Source organism: Salvelinus namaycush, chromosome 35 (genome assembly GCF_016432855.1).
Source record: "Salvelinus namaycush isolate Seneca chromosome 35, SaNama_1.0, whole genome shotgun sequence".
Taxonomy (NCBI): domain Eukaryota; kingdom Metazoa; phylum Chordata; class Actinopteri; order Salmoniformes; family Salmonidae; genus Salvelinus; species Salvelinus namaycush.
Window position 1 is genome coordinate 19227602 of NC_052341.1, and position 19313 is coordinate 19246914.

Genomic DNA, 19313 nt, shown 5'->3' on the forward strand with positions numbered 1-19313 from the left:
TTTTCACTCCCTCAGCTTTGGGACACTTGTGCATATGGTGAACGCTAAATGTAGGGGCGAGGGGGATTTGGGATTCAGCCTCAGAAATACTATTTCATACAGATGTATCTTCTAATTATAACATTTTTCTATGGTGTGCTCATGCCAATCTCACTCCTGCTGTGTGTCCTAACCCGAGCCTGTTGAAGAGGAGTGGAGCAGGACGAGCAGGGAAGACTTCCTGTCCTGCGGACACTGAGCTGGACCCAGAGGGGACTCAGAGTACAGCCTGGAGCTGAGAAGGGAGGTGCAGGACGAGAGGCTGACGCAGACTGCACTAGCCCTGCATCGCTCTGGCTAAGGAAGACGCCAGGTACTGATAGACATGATGAAGAGGTCCCTTGATCCAGTTTGAATCCTAACCCCCACACCCTAAGGGACAGTCAAATGTCCCAAGATTAAAACCCGGAGAACCCTTTGGAAGTGCTTTTAGTCTAGGAAATCTGGCCTTGGTGTGCACCATGAATGCTGATGTCAAACTCTGGTCCAACACAAGCTCTTCATGGTAACTCAACGACAAATAAATCATTTATAAAACTGTCCTTTTTCCAGGTTGAGGAATCTGTGGGAGGCAGAGGAGAGATGGAGGGAGGAGCAAGGCAAAGGGCCAGAGGGTGACCTTAACCTGTCTCCAGTGGCTGAGACAACTGTGGCCTCCACCACCTCTGTGGTCATCACCAAACAGTCGCCTGCCTGCAGCAGCTAAGAGGAAATAGACTACCCAGATCACCCTGGAGTTTGGGATAGATAGGACTGTAAGACCTGTTTGCTAGTGGCAGATTAAAAACAGAAATTTTCAGATCATGGTCTATCAAATCATAACAGTCCTCTATGTTAACATGCATTTCACACAATTCTTCTGATAATAAAATAATTATCAGAATTACATAGGTGGGAGTATTGTTTCATGATTCACAGTCATTGTTTGGTATAGATGCTATAGTTGTAGAAAGAGGCACTGACAAACCAGTTAGCTCCTGCTGCAGCCTTCACTGTAAAATATAACACGTTGCAGCGTTGCTTCAATAGTGCTTGAAAGAGAGGAACCCTTTAAAAAAGAAGTCTGTTGAAGGCCAATTAGAAGAATCAACATTTTATTTACACAAACCAAAAGGTTTTTCAGCATGCATATTCAACATAGAAGAATTTAGGCTATATATAAACTCTTGATTACGTTTTTTTTTTACTGCACACACCTGGGCACCATAGAAAATGTGCTTAAGTTAGGAAACACTACCTGGACCCTTTTTGGTATTTCAATAAAAAAGTTGTAGTAGACATAGCACAAAACATTTCAGGAAAATTCTTGAAAATCTGTTGAAGTTACATAAAAAAACTTTTCTGACAATTAGAGGAGTTTAGAAAAAAGTAACAATGCATATAAACAAATTATTTTCTTTTAGAGACTAAAAACAAGTCTCTAGAGCGAAATGGAGGGGGAAAAAACGGCAGTTAAACAAATTGGTCTATCTATTAGATGGAGGTGTGAATGACATGAGGTCACTGGGGCACATTGACTGTCTCACTCTGTCCATCTGATCAGGGGTGAACAGCAACATGTCCGACTCAACTGGCTGGAGGAGAGAGAAGAGATTTAGGAGAATGAAGTGGGGACAGCATGGGTCAGTTGATGAATTGAGAAGAATGCATGCCTAATAGTACAATTACGGTTTTCAGAACACCAAAGTGAAAAGTGATCCAACACCAAATGAAATCATACTTTATACATGCGAGAAAGAAGAGGGTAAAACAAGGAAGTTAACCTTCGTGGTCCGTGGGGTGAACATTTGTGCCAAACTGGGAAACGCTGTGATGGGAGTGAGGAGGGAATACAAAAATTACTTGATTGAAAAAAACAAATCCATCATAAGGAATACAAATATCCAGGTCAAAGCCTATCCAAGTGTCAAAACCCAGGTGAACACACACACTTTACCTGTGGGAGACGACGCTTCCTCCCAAGTGGGCTCTCCAGACTGAGCCATCGGACTCTCCATTTCTACGTCTATCGCCATGGGCGACAGCATCTCCTCGGCAACAGCCAGCTCCCGTGGTGACAGGTTGCAGCTTGCTACAGGCTGGAGGTAGCGCTCAAACTCCAATCCCAGAAAACTCTAGTGTATTTAGAGAAAACAATTACCTATTGCCGGTCATACATTAAGAGATGCTCAGCTCAACTACGTGACCAAAAGTAAGTGGCCTCCTGCTCAAACATCTCATTCCTAAATCATGAGCATTAATATGGAGTTGTTCCCCCATTTGCTGCTATAACAGCCTCCAGGGAAGGCTTTCCACTGGTTTTGGATCATTGCTGCGGGCACTTGCTTCCATTCAGCCACAAGAGCATGAGTAAGGTCTGGCACTGATGTTGGGCGATTAGGCCTGGCTCGCAGTCTGCGTACCAATTCATCCAAAAGGTGTTCGATGGGGGGGGGGGGGGGGGCGATGTCAGGGCTCTGTGTAGGCCAGTTCGTCCACACCGATCTCAACAAACAATTTCTGTATGGACCTCACTTTGTGCACGGGGGCATTGTCATGCTGAAACAGGAAATGGCCTTCCCCAAACTCTTTTTCAACAAAGTTGGCAGCACAGAACCATCTAGAATGTCATTGTATGCTTCAGTGTTAAGATTTCCCTTCACTAGAACTATGGGGCCTAGCCCGAACCATGAAAACCGGCCCTAGAACATTATTCCTCCTACACCAAACTTCAAGGTTGCCAATATAAATTCGGGCAGGTAGTGTTCTCCAAGCATCCGCCAAACCGAGATTCTTCCGTCGGACTGCCAGATGGTGAAACGTGATTCATCACTCCAGAGAAGGCATTTCCACTGCCCCAGAGTCCAATAGCAGCGAGCTTTACACCACTCTTGGTATTTCGCAAAATGATCTTAGTCTTTGTCCGCACAAAGACTAAGACTGCTCGGCCACGGAAACCCATTTCATGAAGCTCCCGATGAACAGTTCTTGTGCTGACGTTGCTTCCAGAGGCAGTTTGGAACTTGGTAGTGAGTGTTGCAACTGAGGACAGACTATTATTACGTGCTTCTGTGAGCTTGTGTGGCCTACTCCTTTGTGGTTGAGCTGTTGTTGCTCCTAGACATTTCCACTTCACAATAACAGCACTTACAGTTGACTAAGGCAGCTCTAGCAGGGCAGAAATTTGACGAACTGACTTGTGGGAAAAGTGGCATCCTATGACGATGCCACGTTGAAAGTCACTCAGCTCTACTGCCAATATTTGTCTATGGAGATTCCATTGCTGTTTGATAAATGTTATACTCCGATCAGCAACAGCTGTGGCTGAAATAGCTGAATCCACTAATTTGAAGGGGTGTACACACACAGATATATATATATATATATATAAATGTCCCTTTTTCAGGACCCCGTCTTTCAAAGACAATTAGTAAAAATCCAAATAACTTCACAGATCTTCATTGTAAAGGGTTTTAACAACTGTTCCCCATGCTTGTTCAATGAACCATAAACAATTAACATGCACCTGTGGAACGGTCGTTAAGACACTAACAGCTTACAGACGGTAGGCAATTAAGGTCACAGTTATGAAAACTTAGGACACCAAAGAGGCCTTTCTACTAACTGAAAAAAAACAAACAAGAAAGATGCCCAGGGTCCCTGCTCATCTGCGTGAATGTGCCTTAAGCATGCTGCAAGAAGACATGAGGACTGCAGATGTGACCACGGCAATAAATAGCAATGTCCGTACTGTGAAACGCCTAAGACAGAACTATAGGGAGACAGGACGGACAGCTGATCGTCCTCGCAGTGACAGACCACGTGTAACACCTGCACAGGATCGGTACATCTGAACACCACACCTGCGGGACAGGTACAGGTTGAGAGAGGCTGGACTGGGGACTTACAGGCCTGTTGTAAGGCAGGTCCTCAACAGACATCACCGGCAACAACGTCGCCTATGGGCACAAACCCACCGTCGCTGGACCAGACAGGACTGGCAAAAAGTGCTCTCCACTGACGAGTCGCGGTTTTGTCTCACCAGGGGTGATGGTCGGATTCGCATTTATCTTCAAAGGAATGAGCGTTACACCGAGGCCTGTACTCTGGAGCGGAATCGATTTGGAGGTGGAGGGTCCGTCATGGTCTGGGGCGGTGTGTCACAGCATCAGACTGCCTGCAATGACAAGCTCAGTCTCAACGCTGTGCATTACAGGGAAGACCTCCTTCCTCCCTCATGTGGTACCCTTCCTGCAGACTCATCCTGACAATGCCACCAGCCATACTGCTCGTTCTGTGTGTGATTTCCTGCAAGACAGGAATGTCAGTGTTCTGCCATGGCCAGCGAAGAGCCCAAATTTCAATCCCATTGAGCACGTCTGGGACCTGTTGGATCGGAGGGTGAGGGCTAGGGCCATTCCCCCCCAGAAATGTCCGGGAACTTGCAGGTGCCTTGGTGAAAGAGTGGGGTAACATCTCACAGCAAATCTGGTGCAGTCCATGAGGAGGAGATGCACTGCAGTACTTAATGCAGCTGGTGGCCACACCAGATACCGACTGTTACTTTTGATTTTGAACCCCTCTTTGTTCAGGGACACATTATTCCATTTCTGTTAGTCACATGTCTGTGGAACTTGTTCAGTTTATGTCTGTTGTTGAATCTTGTTATGTTCATAAAAATATTTACACATGTTAAGTTTGCTGAAAATAAACGCAGTTGACAGTGAGGACGTTTCTTTTTTTGCTGAGTTTATATACTCACACACCAGTATCTCCTTTGCCAAAACACTTACCTCAGTGATATAAGTATTTGGAGTCACTGTCACGTCGGCAGTAGCTGGGACGCTGAGGGAGACCTGGACAGTAGGAGAGGAGGGCACCAGGCAGGGTGAGGAGAGGGGAGATAGGCTGTCCTCGGTAGGTTTTGGCCTGGCTGGGTTGGAGGAGAGGGTGAAGCTGAAGGCAGGGCTCCTGACTGGGGAGAACTCTGCTCCATGGGTGGGAGTGTGGGGCAGTGAGGGAGAGAGGGGAAGCCTTGGTGAGATGGGTAGGCTGATATCGTAGGCCTCTAAATCTTCTTCTCTGTCCTGGAGTGAGGGAGAGGATAGGATTGAGTGGGTAGCCACAGTGCTGCTCACTTCAGGCATGGCCAGGAGCTCCGATTGGTTGGGCTCCTCTGTGGCCAACACCGATTGGCTGAAGGCTTCTTGGGGCATTTCGTCATAGGTCAGCTGTTGTGTGTTGGATGGCGATTGGCTCATTTTCTCAGACTCACAACTCTCAATGTGCTCCTCATGGCAAACAGTGGGTGCTGTAACAACCTCCGATTGGTCACAAGCTTCCTGCGTGCTCTTGGGCTCTGGTTGGTCAGGAGTGACTTCATTCTGGACCGAGACTAGCTCTGGTTGGTAGCTGGGGACTTCCTCTGACTGGGCGTCTATCAAAGCTTCCTTGACTGGTGAGAAGCAGAGAGAGACTCTGGTGGGGGTATTCTGGGCGGGGGCCAGGGTGCAGAGTGGGGTGCCATCAGACAGACGGGTAGGGGAGAGCCTGGAGCAGGCAGGGGTGAGGGAGGAGAAAGCAGGGGTGAGGGTGGAGCGAGCAGGGGTGAGGCGGTGGAGAGTAGAGGGTTGTGCAGCTGCAGCAGCGTTGGAATGGAGGGTTCTGACGGGGGTGGAGAACTTGGTGACAGAGCAGGGAGATGCCTGAGGCGGCCTGGCAGCTACACGGGTTGATCTCCTCACAAAGCCTAGAAAGACAGAGACAATACAGCAGTCAGTAAATTCCCAACTCCCTCACTAGTTGGTACCTCTAACACTGACAGAGGGAGATGTCAGCGGTCTTCCAGGCCCGAGCAAACCCTCCGTCCTTTCAGCCTGCCATTCTATGCATCTTCCTCTGCCTCCATCCATATCTATGTGCATCACAGCAGTTGAGGGGAAGCCTGGGTGAAGAACAGCAGAAGTATGACTCTCACCTGTGAGTTTGGCGGGACTCTCCACCTGGACGAAGCCTCCCTGGAACACCACCACCGGTGACTCTGGGGCCAAGGTCTCTGCCTGGGGGTCCTGAGGAGCTGGAGCAGGGTCGTCAACAGCACTGCCTGGCCCTGCAGCCTGGACTGCCTTCTCTGCCTCTGCAGCCTGCCGCTTGACCTTAATAGCAGCCTTGATGGCAGCCAGACGAGACTTGGCGGCAGCACCACCGACAGGCTTAGCCACCGGAGCAGAGGCCGGCTTCTTGACCACCTTCCTCTGTCGTGGTGGGGGCTTTCTCTCCTCCTGCCAACCCTTAGACTCTGCTTCCTTCAGAGCACCAAACTTCTTGTTCACGTCTTCTACCTGAAAGAGGAAGTCGAACAAGGTGAGCGAGGAAAGAAGAGGGGGTGCCCTTTTAGAAAGCTTGCATCCACATTTTCAACCTTTTAGAATGCTGTACCAATCTAGGTGGTAATTCTTCCTAGAGGTAGCAGTCAAGCATAAACAGACTAACCACCCGTGTCTGTTCATCTAATTCTACACACACACAGTAGCAGACCATGTCCTCCTAGTCACTAACCCACCTGGTAGTAGACCATGTCCTCCTAGTCACTAACCCACCTGGTAGTAGACCATGTCCTCCTAGTCACTAACCCACCTGGTAGTAGACCATGTCCTCCTAGTCACTAACCCACCTGGTAGTAGACCATGTCCTCCTAGTCACTAACCCACCTGGTAGTAGACCATGTCCTCCTAGTCACTAACCCACCTGGTAGTAGACCATGTCCTCCTAGTCACTAACCCACCTGGTAGTAGACCATGTCCTCCTAGTCACTAACCCACCTGGTAGTAGACCATGTCCTCCTAGTCACTAACCCACCTGGTAGTAGACCATGTCCTCCTAGTCACTAACCCACCCGGTAGTAGACCATGTCCTCCTAGTCACTAACCCACCTGGTAGTAGACCATGTCCCAGAAGCCTTGCAAGTCGGTGCATGTGGTGATCTTCTCTCCTCTGCCAAGCTCACAGTCATCCACCAGGCCAGAGAACTGACCAAACCTCTCCTTCATCAGCAGCCTGGCCTGCCCCACCGCAGTACGCATACGGTCACGCACTTCACAAAGGGATGGATATAAACATTGAGGAAATGTTGTAGGTTGCATTTCGCTAATATAAATCTAAATTTACCACTTAAGATGGTTAAAAGACATGAAGTCACTCACTCTCTTCAGGGATAGAGGCATCATCCACCCTGGGCTCCCACTGCTGACAAAATGCTTTCAGTCTCTCGGTCTCACTGACCACCACCAACCTGACAGACACAGACATTCACATATCACATGATACAACACTTGTCTAGGTCAGGAACTTCGCTGTTGACTTGGTTTCATATAATATGCATGATAGTTTGTCAGCTAAAATGTAACCCTCACCTAAAGTAGGGCACATCATGCTCTGGTTCCTGGGGACACTGAGGGGCCAGAGTAGGAGAAGGCGTGGATTGAACAGGGGACTTGGCAGGAGAGGGAGCACTGAGCTCCATTTTGGGCACCAAGTCAGAGAGCCAGAGTGGCACAGGTGGTAGTACAAAGGCAGGGACACTGCAGAGAGGAGGATGAAGATTTAAAACATAGAAAATGACAATATGTTTTCAAAAATGCATCTGTAATGCACCTAATAAATATTACAAGGGAATCTAAAATATGTTAGAGGGATACAGACTGATCAAAGAAGAGTGGAGAAACCCACAATGTGTTACCTTGGTTTGAAGAAGGAGTCTGCAGAGCGGGGGGTGAGAGGGGTGGGCTTGAAGGTGGACAGGCCTGCTGGAGCCTGGAACACAAAGCCCTGAGGAGCGAAGGAGGACAGGGTAGGGGCTGGAGGGAGGAGGGAGGAGGCCTGGGCTGGGACAGGTTCTGGATCAGGGTCTACCATCTTCTCCTCCTTTACACTGGGTGGTGGGGGGCTAGCAGCCCTGGGCTCCTCCACTGGCTTTTTCACTTTTACAGCAGCTTGCGTATTGCTTTCAGTATTTCCTAAAGAATGTCAAAATGTACTTTTAAATTTTTATAATGCAGAAATAAAATGGGGTAAACCACATAAAATGTTGTAGAGGAATAATGCATATGAAGCGTGGGATGTCAGCTGCCAAAGCTCACCCCTGGTGTTCCTCCCTCTGCCAACAGGTGGTGCTGCAGACTGCTTGGCATTTGATCTGGTCTTGGGAGCTGCAGCAGGTTTGTCCTTTGCCACAGGGGCCACAGAGACCAAAGGCCTGTTAGCTGACCTTGTGGATGGGGCTCTGACAACTGGTTCACCTGCAGGAAAGTGGAAAAAGATGAGTTATGTTACAAGTCAAGGATGTTTATCGGGGTTAAATAATTGGCTAAACAAAATGTTTGGGGCGTAATGTATAGAACAGCTGACAGATTATTGTCATGGTTAGAAGTGTTACCTATAGTGATCTTGGTTCTCCTGGTTGACCTGACCACAGCTGGTTCAACTAAGACAGAACCAGGTCAAGTTAAGGGGTTAGCAGTCAGTACATACAGGTGTTGAATTAAGCACACCATTCAATGATTATATAGGGTGGGAAATAGTTTGAGTTAAAGTGGGGGTAAAAACAACAACAACCTTTTCTTGAAGCAGGGGCAGTGTCAATAGTCTGTGGTGCCTAGGTCAATGGAACAGAAAAAAATACAGCATTTTGTCAATTATATGGTTATTCCAAAAAGCTGCTATTATAGTTATTGACTAAATAATCTAATAGAAAATCTTATATAAAATATGTGCGCAGAACAAAATGCAGACTTTGTAGTTTTTTTTTTTTTTTATCACCTTGGGGGACTGCTGCCTCATGGTTGAGCGCGTCACTCTGGTGGATTGGGGCTGGACCACTGCCGTTGTTGCCTGGTAAGAGGAAAAGGCAGGGCCACGTTATGACAACGTAACACCACTAAATCCTTGCTTATACCTGGTGCTAACTGGCATCCTTTTTCCTGGTCTTGTCCACAATCGGATTGTTACCACATTTTCAAATGGGTTTACACATGGTAGTAAAATGTCTCATCCAGCCACTGTGCCCACATTGTGACCAGATTTCCTGGTCCCTCCCTGTATGCAAATTTGACAGATATTCTTTCAAAAATAACATTTATTTTAAAACATATTGCTGTCCTAAGTCAATTGTGCCAGCTGTCAATGATTGAAGGTAGGATAATGAGGATTTAAATGGTGTCACTGTCCAGATTAGTCTACACTTGAGAGATACACAGACAATGCGTGCCCGACTACCTCCAGTGGTGGTCAGGAAGATCTGATCAAAATCAGACCACAATGTGTCTTTTGATCGTCTACACCAGTCTACAAATATGGGCACTATCAGGATGTGGACACAATCGGGACAAAGGACGCATGTTAGCACCAGGTATAAACGTGGCTTAAGAACACCAGTTCTGTTCTTATATCAGTGGAGGCTCCTCAGAGGAGAAAGGGGAATTTCATAAAAAAATAGCGGGGGAAAAAAAGTTATCCTTTTTTTTTTTTTTGGATAAAACTATCCTAAATATAGCCACGTCACCAAATAATTGATTAAAACACACAGTTTTGCAACAAAGGCCTACAGCAGCCTCAACACCATGGTGTAGCCGGAGGACAGTTAGTTTCCGTCCTCCTCTGGGTACATTGACTTCAATACAAAACCTAGGAGGCTCATGGTTCTCACCCCCTTCCACAGTAATTATGACAACTTCCGGAGGACGTCCTTCAACCTATCAGAGCTCTTGCAGTATGAACTGATATGTCGACGCAATCAAAGGATCAGAGAATGAATCTACTACTGAAAGCATAAGCTATAGCTAGCTAGCACTGCATAAAATGTGGTGAATAGTTGCCTCAGAGAGAAAGACAACAGTTGAACAGTTTAACAAATTGATTTCTTCCAAAACTAAGGAGAAGCGAGAGAAAGACAGCGCTAGCTACAGCGGCTTGTGAAAGTCTTCACCTCCTTGGCATTTTTACTATTTTGTTGCCATACAACCTGGAATTAAAATAAATAAATAAAAATTGGGGGGGTTGTATCATTTGATTTACACAACATGCTTACCACTTTGAAGATGCAAAATATTTTTTCTTGTGAAACAAACAAGGAATAAGACAAAAAAAAGGAAACTTATAAGTGCATAACTATTCATCCCCCAAGGTCAATACTTTGTAGAGCAACCTTTTGCAGCAATAACATCTGCAAGTCTCTTGGGGTATGTCTCTGTAAGCGTGGCACATCTAGCCACTGGGAGTTGTGCAAAACTGCTCCAGATCCTTCAAGTTGGATGGGTTCCGCTGGTATACAGCAATCTTTCATACCACAGATTCTCAATTGGATTGAAGTCTGGGCTTTGACTAGGCCATGGCAAGACATTTAAAATGTTTCCCCTTAAACCACGTGTTGCTTTAGCAGTATGCTTAGGGTCATATTCCTGCTGGAAGGTGAACCTCCGTCCAAGTCTCAAATCTCTGGAAGACTGAAACAAGTTCCTCTCAAGAATTTCCCAGTATTTAGCGCCATCCATCATTCCTTCAATTCTGACCAGTTTCCCAGTCCCTGCCAATGAAAAACATATTTTTTTCACCTTTATTTAAGCAGGTAGGCCAGTTGAGAACAAGTTCTCATAAAGCAAAGCAGTGCGACAAAAACAACAGAGTTACACATAAACAAACGTACAGTCTATAAGACAATAGAAAACCTCTAACAATGTACAGTGTGTGCAAATGTAGAAGATTAGGAAGTAAAGGCAATAAATAGACCATAGAGGTGAAATATTTTTTTTTTTTGCATTAACACTGGAGTGATAGATGTGCAGATGATGATGTGCAAGTGGTGATACCGGGTGCAAAAGAGCAAGAAGATAAATAACAATATGGGGATGTAGTTGGGTGTGCCATTTACAGATTGGATGTGTACAGGTACAGTGATCGGTAAGCTGCTCTGACAGCTGATGCTTACAGTTAGAGAGGGAGATATAAGTCTCTAGCTTCAATAATTTTTGCAATTCGTTCCAGTCATGGGCAGCAGAGAACTGTAAAGAAAGGCAGCCAAAGTAAGTGTTGGCTTTGGGGATGACCAGTGAAATATACCTGCTGGAGCGCGTGCTACGGGTGGGTGCTGCTATGGTGACCAGTGAGCTGAGATAAGGTGGTGCTTTACCTAGCAAAGACTTATAGATGACCTGGAGCCAGTGGGTTTGGCGACGAATATGAAGCGAGGGCCAGCCAACGAGAGGATACAGGTCGCAGTGGTAGGTAGTATATGGGGCTTTGGTGACAAAACGGATGGCACTGTGATAGACTGCATCCAATTTGCTGAGTAGAGTGTTGGAGACTATATTGAAAATGACAATGATTTGTAGGATAGTCAGTGTTACGAGGGTATGTTTGGCAGCATGAGTGAAAGAGGCTTTGTTGCGAAATGGAAGCCGATTCTAGATTTAATTTTGGATTGGAGATGCTTAATGTGAGACTGGAAGGAGAGTTTACAGTCTAACCAGACACCTAGGTATTTGTAGTTGTCCACATATTCACACAAGTCAAAACCATCCAGAGTAGTGACGCTAGTCAGGCAGACAGGTGCAGACAGCAATCGGTTGAAGAGCATGCATTTAGTTTTTCTAGCATTTAAAAGCAGTTGGAGGCCACGTAATGAGTGTTGCATGGCATTGAAGCTCGTCTGGAGGTTAGTTAACAGTGTCCAAAGAAGGGCCAGAAGTATACAGAATGGTGTCGTCTGCGTAGAGGTGGATCAGAGAATCACCAGCAGCAAGAGCGACATCATTGATATATACAGAGAAAAGAGTAAGCCCGAGAATTGAACCCTGTGGCACCCCCATAGAGACTGCCAGAGGTCCGGACAACAGGCCCTCCGATTTGACACACTGAACTCTGTCTGAGAAGTAGTTGGTGAACCAGGCGAGGCAGTCATTTGAGAAACCAAGGCTATTGAGTCTGCCGATAAGAATGCAGTGATTGACAGAGTCGAAAGCCTTGGCCAGGTGAATGAATACGGCTGCACAGTACCGTCTTTTATCGATGTCGGTTATGATATCGTTTAGGACCTTGAGCGTGGCTGAGGTGCACCCATGACCAGCTCTGAAACCAGATTGCATAGCGGAGAAGGTACGGTGGGATTCGAAATGGTCGGTGAACTGTTTGTTAACTTGGCTTTCGAAGACCTTAGAAAGGCAGGGTAGGATAGATATAGGTCTGTAACAGTTTGGGTCTGGAGTGTCTCCCCCTTTGAAGAGGGGGATGACCGCGGCAGCTTTCCTATCTTTGGGGATCTCAGACGATACGAAAGAGAGGTTGAACAGGCTAGTAATAGGGGTTGCAACAATTGCGGCGGATAATTTTAGAAATTGAGGGTTCAGATTGTCTAGCCCACCTGATTTATAAGGATCCACATTTTGCAGCTCTTTCAGAACATCAGCTGTCTGGATTTGGGTGAAGTAGAAGCGGGGGAGCTTGGGCAAGTTGCTGCAGGGGGTGCAGAGCGGTTGGTCGGGGTAGGGGTAGCCAGGTGGAAAGCATGGCCATCCGTAGAAAAATGCTTATTGAAATAATCAATTATCGTGGATTTATCGGTGGTGAAAGTGTTTCCTAGCTTCAGTGCAGTGGGCAGCTGGGAGGTGGTGCTCTTATTCTCCATGGACTTTACAGTGTCCCAGAACTTTTTGGAGTTTGTGCTACAGGATGCAAATTTCTGTTAGAAAAAGCTAGCCTTAGCTTTCCTAACTGACTGTGTATATTAGTTCCTAACTTCCCTGAAAGTTTCATATCGCGGGGGCTATTCAATGCTAATGCAGAAAGCCACAGGATGTTTTTGTGTCAAGGGCAGTCAAGTCTGGGGTGAACCAAGGGCTATATCTGTTCTTAGTTCTACATTTTTTGAACGGGGCATGCTTATTTAAGATGGTGAGGAAAGCACTTTTAAAAGAGCAACCAGGCATACTCTACTGACAGGATGAGGTCAATATCCTTCCAGGATACCCAGGCCAGGTTGATTAGAAAGGCCTGCTCGCTGAAGTGTTTTAGGGAGCGTTTGACAGTGATGGTGGTCGTTTGACCGCGGACCCATTACGGACGCAGGCAATGAGGCAGTGATCGCTGAGATCCTGGTTGAAGAGAGCAGAGGTGTATTTAGAGGGCAAATTGGTCAGGATGATATCGCCAGAGGGTGCCCATGGTTACAGAGTTAGGGATGTACCTGGTAGGTTCCTTGATAATTTGAGTGAGATTGAAGGCATCTAGTTTAGATTGTTGGACGGCCGGGGTGTTAAGCATATCCCAGTTTAGGTCACCTAACAGTACGAGTTCTGAAAATAGATGGGGGGCAATCAATTCCCATATGGTGTCCAGGGCATAGCTGGGGGCTGAGGGGGGTCTATAACAGGCGGCAACGGTGAGAGACTTGTTTCTGGAAAGGTGGGTTTTTAAAAGTAGAAGCTCAAATTGTTTGTGCACAGACCTGGTCAGTATGACAGAACTCTGCAGGCTAACTCCGCCACATTTGGCAGTTCTATCTTGTTGGGAAATGTTGTAGTTGAGGATGGAAATTTCTGGATTTTTGGTGGCCTTCCTAAGCCCAGATTCAGACACGGCTAGGACATCAGGTTTGGCGATGTGTGCTAACACAGTGAATAAAACAAACTTAGGGAGGAGGCTTCTGATGTTAACATGCATGAAACCAAGGCTTTTACAGTTACAAAAGTCAACAAATTAACCTCTACTCTAGGAGGAGTAGGCTAAGGGTACGGCTAAAGGCTATAAGAACTGGTCGTCTACTGCGTTCGGAACAGAGAGTAACTGGAGCAGGTTTCTGGGTGCGTAAGAATAGATTCAAGGCATAACGTACAGACAAGGGTATGGTAGGATGTGAGTACAGGAGGTAAACCTAGGCATTGTGACGATGAGAGGTTTTGTCTCTAGAGGCAACAGTTAAGCCAGATGAGGTCACCGCATATGTGAGGTGGGACAAAAGGGATATCTAAGGCATATTGGGCAGGGCTGGGGGCTCTACAGTGAAATAAGACAAATCACTAACCAAAACAGCAATAGACAAGGCATATTGACATTAGGGAGAGGCATGTGTAGCCAAGTGATCATAGGTGAGTAGTAACAATAGGTGAGTCAGGGAGCCGATTCAGTAGTTGCTTACGCTAGGCGAGCTGGAGACACAGAAATTCAGACAGCTAGCGGGCCGGGGCTAGCAGATGGGCCTTTGGCGTCGTCGCAACGAAAGTGCCTGTTGAAACCACCTCGGACGATTACGTCGGCAGACCAGTCGTGATGGATCGGCGGGGCTCCGTGTCGGCAGATATGCTCTGGGTTGATATCGTGCTGTGCAGACTGGCAGGTATTGACCGAGCTGAGGCTGGCTGGTGTCCGAGTTAACGGTGAAGACCGCTAGCAGTGGCTAACTGACTACTAGCTATTTAGCTGGTTAGCTTCTGATTGGGGTACCGGTTCTAAAACATAAAAATAGCAGCTCCGTACCACACAGGGTCCGTAGATGGAAAGTGAGATTAAAATATATACGGGGGGGAAAAAACGAGGAAAACGATTTTTACACGGGACAGGACGGTACAAGACAAAACACACATCCGACTGCTACGCCATCTTGGATGATGCTGCCACCACCATGCTTCACTGTGGAGATGGTGTTCTCTGGGAGATGAGAGGTATTGGGTTTGCGCCAGACAGTGTTTTCCTTAATGGCCCAAAAGCTCAATTTTAGTCTCATCTGACCAGAGTACCTTCTTCCATATGTTTGGGGAGTCTCCCACATGCCTTTTGGTGAACACCAAACGTGTTTGCATATTTCTTTATTTAAGCAATGGCTTTTTTTCTGGCCACACTTCCGTAAAGCCCAGCCCTGTGGAGTGTACAGCCTAAAGTGGTCCTATGGACAGATGCTCCACGGCAGAGATTAGAGTTTTGCAACTCCTTCAGGGTTATCTTTGGTGTCTTTGTTGCGCCTCTGATTAATGCCCTCCTTGCCTGGTCCATGAGTTTTTGTGGGCGGCCCTCTCTTGTTAGGTTTGTTGTGGTGCCATATTCTTTCCATTTTTTAATAATGGATTTACTGGTGCTCCATGGGATGTTCAATGTTTTTTTATAACCCAACCCTGATCTGTACTCCACAACTTTGTCCCGACCTGTTTGGAAAGCTCCTTGGTCTTCATAGTGCCGCTTGCTTGGTGGTGCCCCTTGCTCAGTGGTGTTGCAGACTAAGGGGCCTTTCAGAACAGACACACACACATAGATATATACACACATACATACACACTGAGATCATGTGACACAGATTGCACACAGGTGGCATTTATTTAACTAATTATGTGACTTCTGAAGATAATTGGTTGCACCAGATCATATTTAGGGGCTTCGTAGCGAAGGGGGAGAATACAAATGCACCCACCACTTTTCAGTTTTACATATTTTCTTTTTAACAAGTTCTTTTTTTCCCTTTCACTAATTTTGTGTATGTCCATTAGATGAAATCCCCCCCAAAACTATTTATATTACAGGTTGTAATGCAACAAAATAGGAAAAACGCCAAGGGGGGTGAATACTTTTGAAGGCACCAATATAAGTAATTGCAGTTTTTCTCCACTTTCACTTACCTAGCTAGCAAATGCAGCTAGCTAGTTTAGCCTACTCAAACAAAGATGGATGCTATGTTTACAGGGTGGCTATCCAACACGAACTCTTCTAAGTCAACGTAAGCTTTTGGTTTTATTAATTTATTGCCAACGTGGCCTGCCGGTGTAAACGCTAAACTGCACGATTGTAGTGGGTTTATTAACGCGTTAGTTCTAGTAGCTAACTATGTTGACTGACATTAGGGGACAACGATGTAAGCTGTGTGTAGCAGTTAGCGGTTATGGTATGGAAAGGTTTTTTCGACCTGGTCACGGGCAGCTGTTGTATTGTGCACTGAAGTCCACAAGCAAAGGGAAAAGGTGAGAGGAGAGCGTATAGCTGCCGAAGGAATTAGACAATGAGCAAATTATTACGCTGTTTGTATGTGGCTGCTATGAAAGTGAATTGTGTTTACGGTGATCAGGAGTGTATTCATTGCGCCGATTCTGTTTTTAAACATTTCTTAAAGGAAGCAAACAGAACAAAACAGGGATAAACATACCTGAATTTGTCCAATAGAAACTCGTTTGCAACTGTTGGACTAATGATTACACCCCAGATCAGATAGAAACAGGCACGTGTGCAAGGAGGTATTGAATGTGTCACTGTCTGGATTACTCAATTTTCTCCCGACCTGCTGTAGCAACCTCATGATGGGTATATGGAAAATTGTATTATCAGGTTGTAGCCTAAACCTATACATTTTACATTGAGCTGGGTGAATGGAATATGAACAACAGTCAGCAAATATGATGTAATAGAAATAAGGCCAAGTGCATAAAAAAAGTGTCCTCCCTCAACTTAAAAAGGCACCGACCGCCACGGTCTTATATCCCTATGAGTTTTGAGCACATCAAGTTCACCCTCTGGTGATGAGTCAAGTACATCATCAACTCAACGATTGAACGATGACTCCCAAGGACGATGGATATAATATCTATAGATATGTCAGCAGTATACAGACTCAGTGTTAAGCTGTGCCCCCTCACCATGGCTTTGGTAGTGGCAGCTGGGGCCTGAGGTAGAGGGGCCAGGGGCTGGGGCCGGTACAGCCCAACCTTAAACACCCCCTTCTTCTCCCTTGCCCTCTTCTCTTTCTCCTTCACAAGCCCTTTCTTCTCTTTGTAGCGTGCAAGCTTTTTAATTCGCTCCTCCACTGCAGTGTCTGAGAAAAAGAATGAGGGAGTTGGAGAGAAAATAGATCAGTGTGGGATTACATAATATTAGTGGGCGTGGAGGATGAAGAGGCATGAGGGCGAAGTTGGCTCCGGCACATTTTTTTTTGACACCACAGTTTCAGAGAAGAAAATATTCAAGCCAGCTAACCTGACTACAGTAACGTTACCTAGGGAATACTGTTAGGTAGCTAAATAAGTGATCCACGAATGGGCAACAAAAGCACACAAAAACTCACTTTTCACTTGTTTTGCATTCGGTGCTTTTTCCTGAATTACTGACACATGTTCAGCAACAGACATGTCCAGTTGAGAGCATTCCAGTTCGGGGAGTTTGTCAAGCTGCCTGCGGCTGTTCAGGGCCTTGTCTCGGTTCTCCTTTTGGGACTGCGACCGTCTCCGAGACATCTTCACCCGCAGCATGTCCACACTGGTGTCACGCTGACGCATGTGGCCGAAACGAGCTTCCATGGAGTCCATGATCCTGTGACAAATATACATACAATGCATGAAACTAATAGTTACTAACACGTTTTTACAGACAAATACATATTGATTATCGTGTGGCTGTATATTTAGAAAACGTTAGTTAGCAAACGATGAGCCAAACTAGCTGGCTAGCTTACTAGCAGCAGTCAGTTTGTCACTGACGCTTAATATTCTCTATCTAGTTATGAGAAATATTAATCAACATAGGATTTTATCAATGTGCACTCTTACCTGTTTAAAATAGAATTATTATTGGTAATTTCCAAGTTCTAGCAGTCCAACTATCTAGCAACCTTTATGGATGGAAGTACTCGGATAAACGACTTCCAAGTTAGCTAGCTAACTAAAAATAACAACATGGCGGGTAGTTTTGAAAATTCTGCCGTTCAACGCTGATTGGATGATTATATATTTCCGGTCAGGAGCGTCGCGCGGATAGGCTAGAGATTTCGAAGTTGTTCTTCTGCACTTTGAAATGTGTGTTCATTGATTTGTAGGCGAAGAAAACAAAAATAAAAAAGATACAACTGTAAGTACCTTGGCGGGTTATTGTTCTCATTTAATGTACTTAACATAAAAGTTATTCTATGTCCTAGTCCTATGGAATTTGACTGTTTCTCACACTCATCTCTCCACTTTGCTCATTTCAAAATTCACCTTGTAATGTGATATCCTAGCCTACTCTCAACACACAGCAGACAACTAAAGGGCGGCCCTAGTGTCATCAGCAGCACACCCATGCAGTGTTGCCAAACTCGGAAAGTAGCTGTCCTAAATGTCGCCAAATGACGCCATCACCTAATTTGCATAATTTACAATCTGCATGTTTTTTATTTTTATTATACTAGGCAAGTCAGTTAGAACAAATTATTATTTTCAATGACGGCCTAGGAACAGTGGGTTAACTGCCTTGATCAGGGGCAGAAGGACAGATTTTAACCTTGTCGGCTCGGGGATTCAATCTTGCAAACTTTCGGTTATGAGTCCAACGCTCTAACCACTAGGCTACCTGTGATGGAGCTGTAGGAGAGAGGAATAACGTCGTGGGAGAGACAAAAAGTGAGTAAAAAACACCCTAAATATGTTTAGAACTACAAATTAACTTTCTTCTGTCGATTCTTGTTTGCTTTTTATGTCACAATTCCAACCCTCCTCCTTTATCCGGCAAAAGTGACCCAAAAGAGACACTCTGGCGGAGTTACTTAGTTTTTAATTTTATTTTTAAAAATTGTTTAGTTTTCTTAATTTGGTTTGCTTTTTTACCTTATGGTCCACTTAGGAGCATACAACAAATCACAGTAAAACATGAACATTTTTAACCATAAAATGTTTTTTTTTTTTTTTTTAATTGTATACAATCTACATTAACAATCTAAATGGACCAAAAAGAGACGATAGAAAAAACTGTCAATGGCAATGTGAGAAAATTATGGTAACTAGTCTGGCCCTAATTCAGGTAAAAAAAATAAATGTTTCTTCATGTAAGCCAGGGCGGCATCAGCCAGCGGCGATTCATTTGCAGCCTGGACGCGGAGGGGTGAACATCTCCTGCTCTGACTGCAGCTGGGAGGGACTGCTGCGTGAGGACTGCTGCTCGTTGAGAAGAGTAAGAACGATACGTGCTTTCACATCAGAGTCTCCAATAACACCAGAAAAAGTCACTAGATTTGTCATTAGTCGCTTTTTTGAAAATGTGTCGCTAGAGGGGTCTGAATACTCGCTAAATATAGCGACAAAGTCGCTAAGTTGGCAACACTGCACCCATGAGACAGACCATATCTCCCAGGTGAAAAAGACTGCACTTAATTTATGTGAGCTAAGGGCCTTTATGGCACCATGGCAGAAGTTGCACCAAGGTAAGATTTTTTATTTTACTAGTCAGTTATGAACAAATTCTTATTTACAATGACTGGGCCAATTATGCGCCACCCTATGAAGAAAATATTTGACCCTGTATTA

General features: G+C 45.5%; 1 protein-coding gene across 2 annotated transcripts; it reads right to left on the reverse strand.

Annotated features, from left to right (window-relative positions):
* Positions 1-1116: 1116 nt before the first annotated feature.
* dlgap5 (discs, large (Drosophila) homolog-associated protein 5) lies at positions 1117-17708 on the reverse strand. Of its 2 annotated transcripts, XM_038975185.1 has the most exons (16): positions 17586-17708; positions 17105-17349; positions 16680-16855; positions 8836-8907; positions 8632-8671; positions 8453-8500; positions 8157-8315; positions 7757-8033; positions 7431-7598; positions 7221-7309; positions 6951-7111; positions 5996-6359; positions 4812-5767; positions 1976-2153; positions 1803-1846; positions 1117-1613 (listed from the first exon to the last, which is right to left on the reverse strand). In XM_038975185.1, the coding sequence occupies exons 2-16, from the start codon at positions 17343-17345 to the stop codon at positions 1506-1508; spliced, it is 3081 nt and encodes a 1026-aa protein (XP_038831113.1). In that variant the 5' UTR covers positions 17346-17349; positions 17586-17708; the 3' UTR covers positions 1117-1505. The 2 variants fall into 2 exon arrangements, with proteins under 2 accessions (XP_038831113.1, XP_038831114.1); XM_038975186.1 differs by lacking the exon at positions 8453-8500.
* Positions 17709-19313: the final 1605 nt, after the last annotated feature.

Bases quoted from the DNA above. Each gene is read 5' to 3' on its own strand.
- dlgap5 (XM_038975185.1), bottom strand. From the start codon at position 17,345: ATGGACTCCATGGAAGCTCGTTTCGGCCACATGCGTCAGCGTGACACC. The intron at 16,856-17,104 runs GTGAGTTTTTGT...TCTTTTTCTCAG, and splicing joins GAATGCAAAACAAGTGAAAA to ACACTGCAGTGGAGGAGCGA. The intron at 5,768-5,995 runs GTGAGAGTCATA...CTGTCTTTCTAG, and splicing joins GAGTCCCGCCAAACTCACAG to GCTTTGTGAGGAGATCAACC.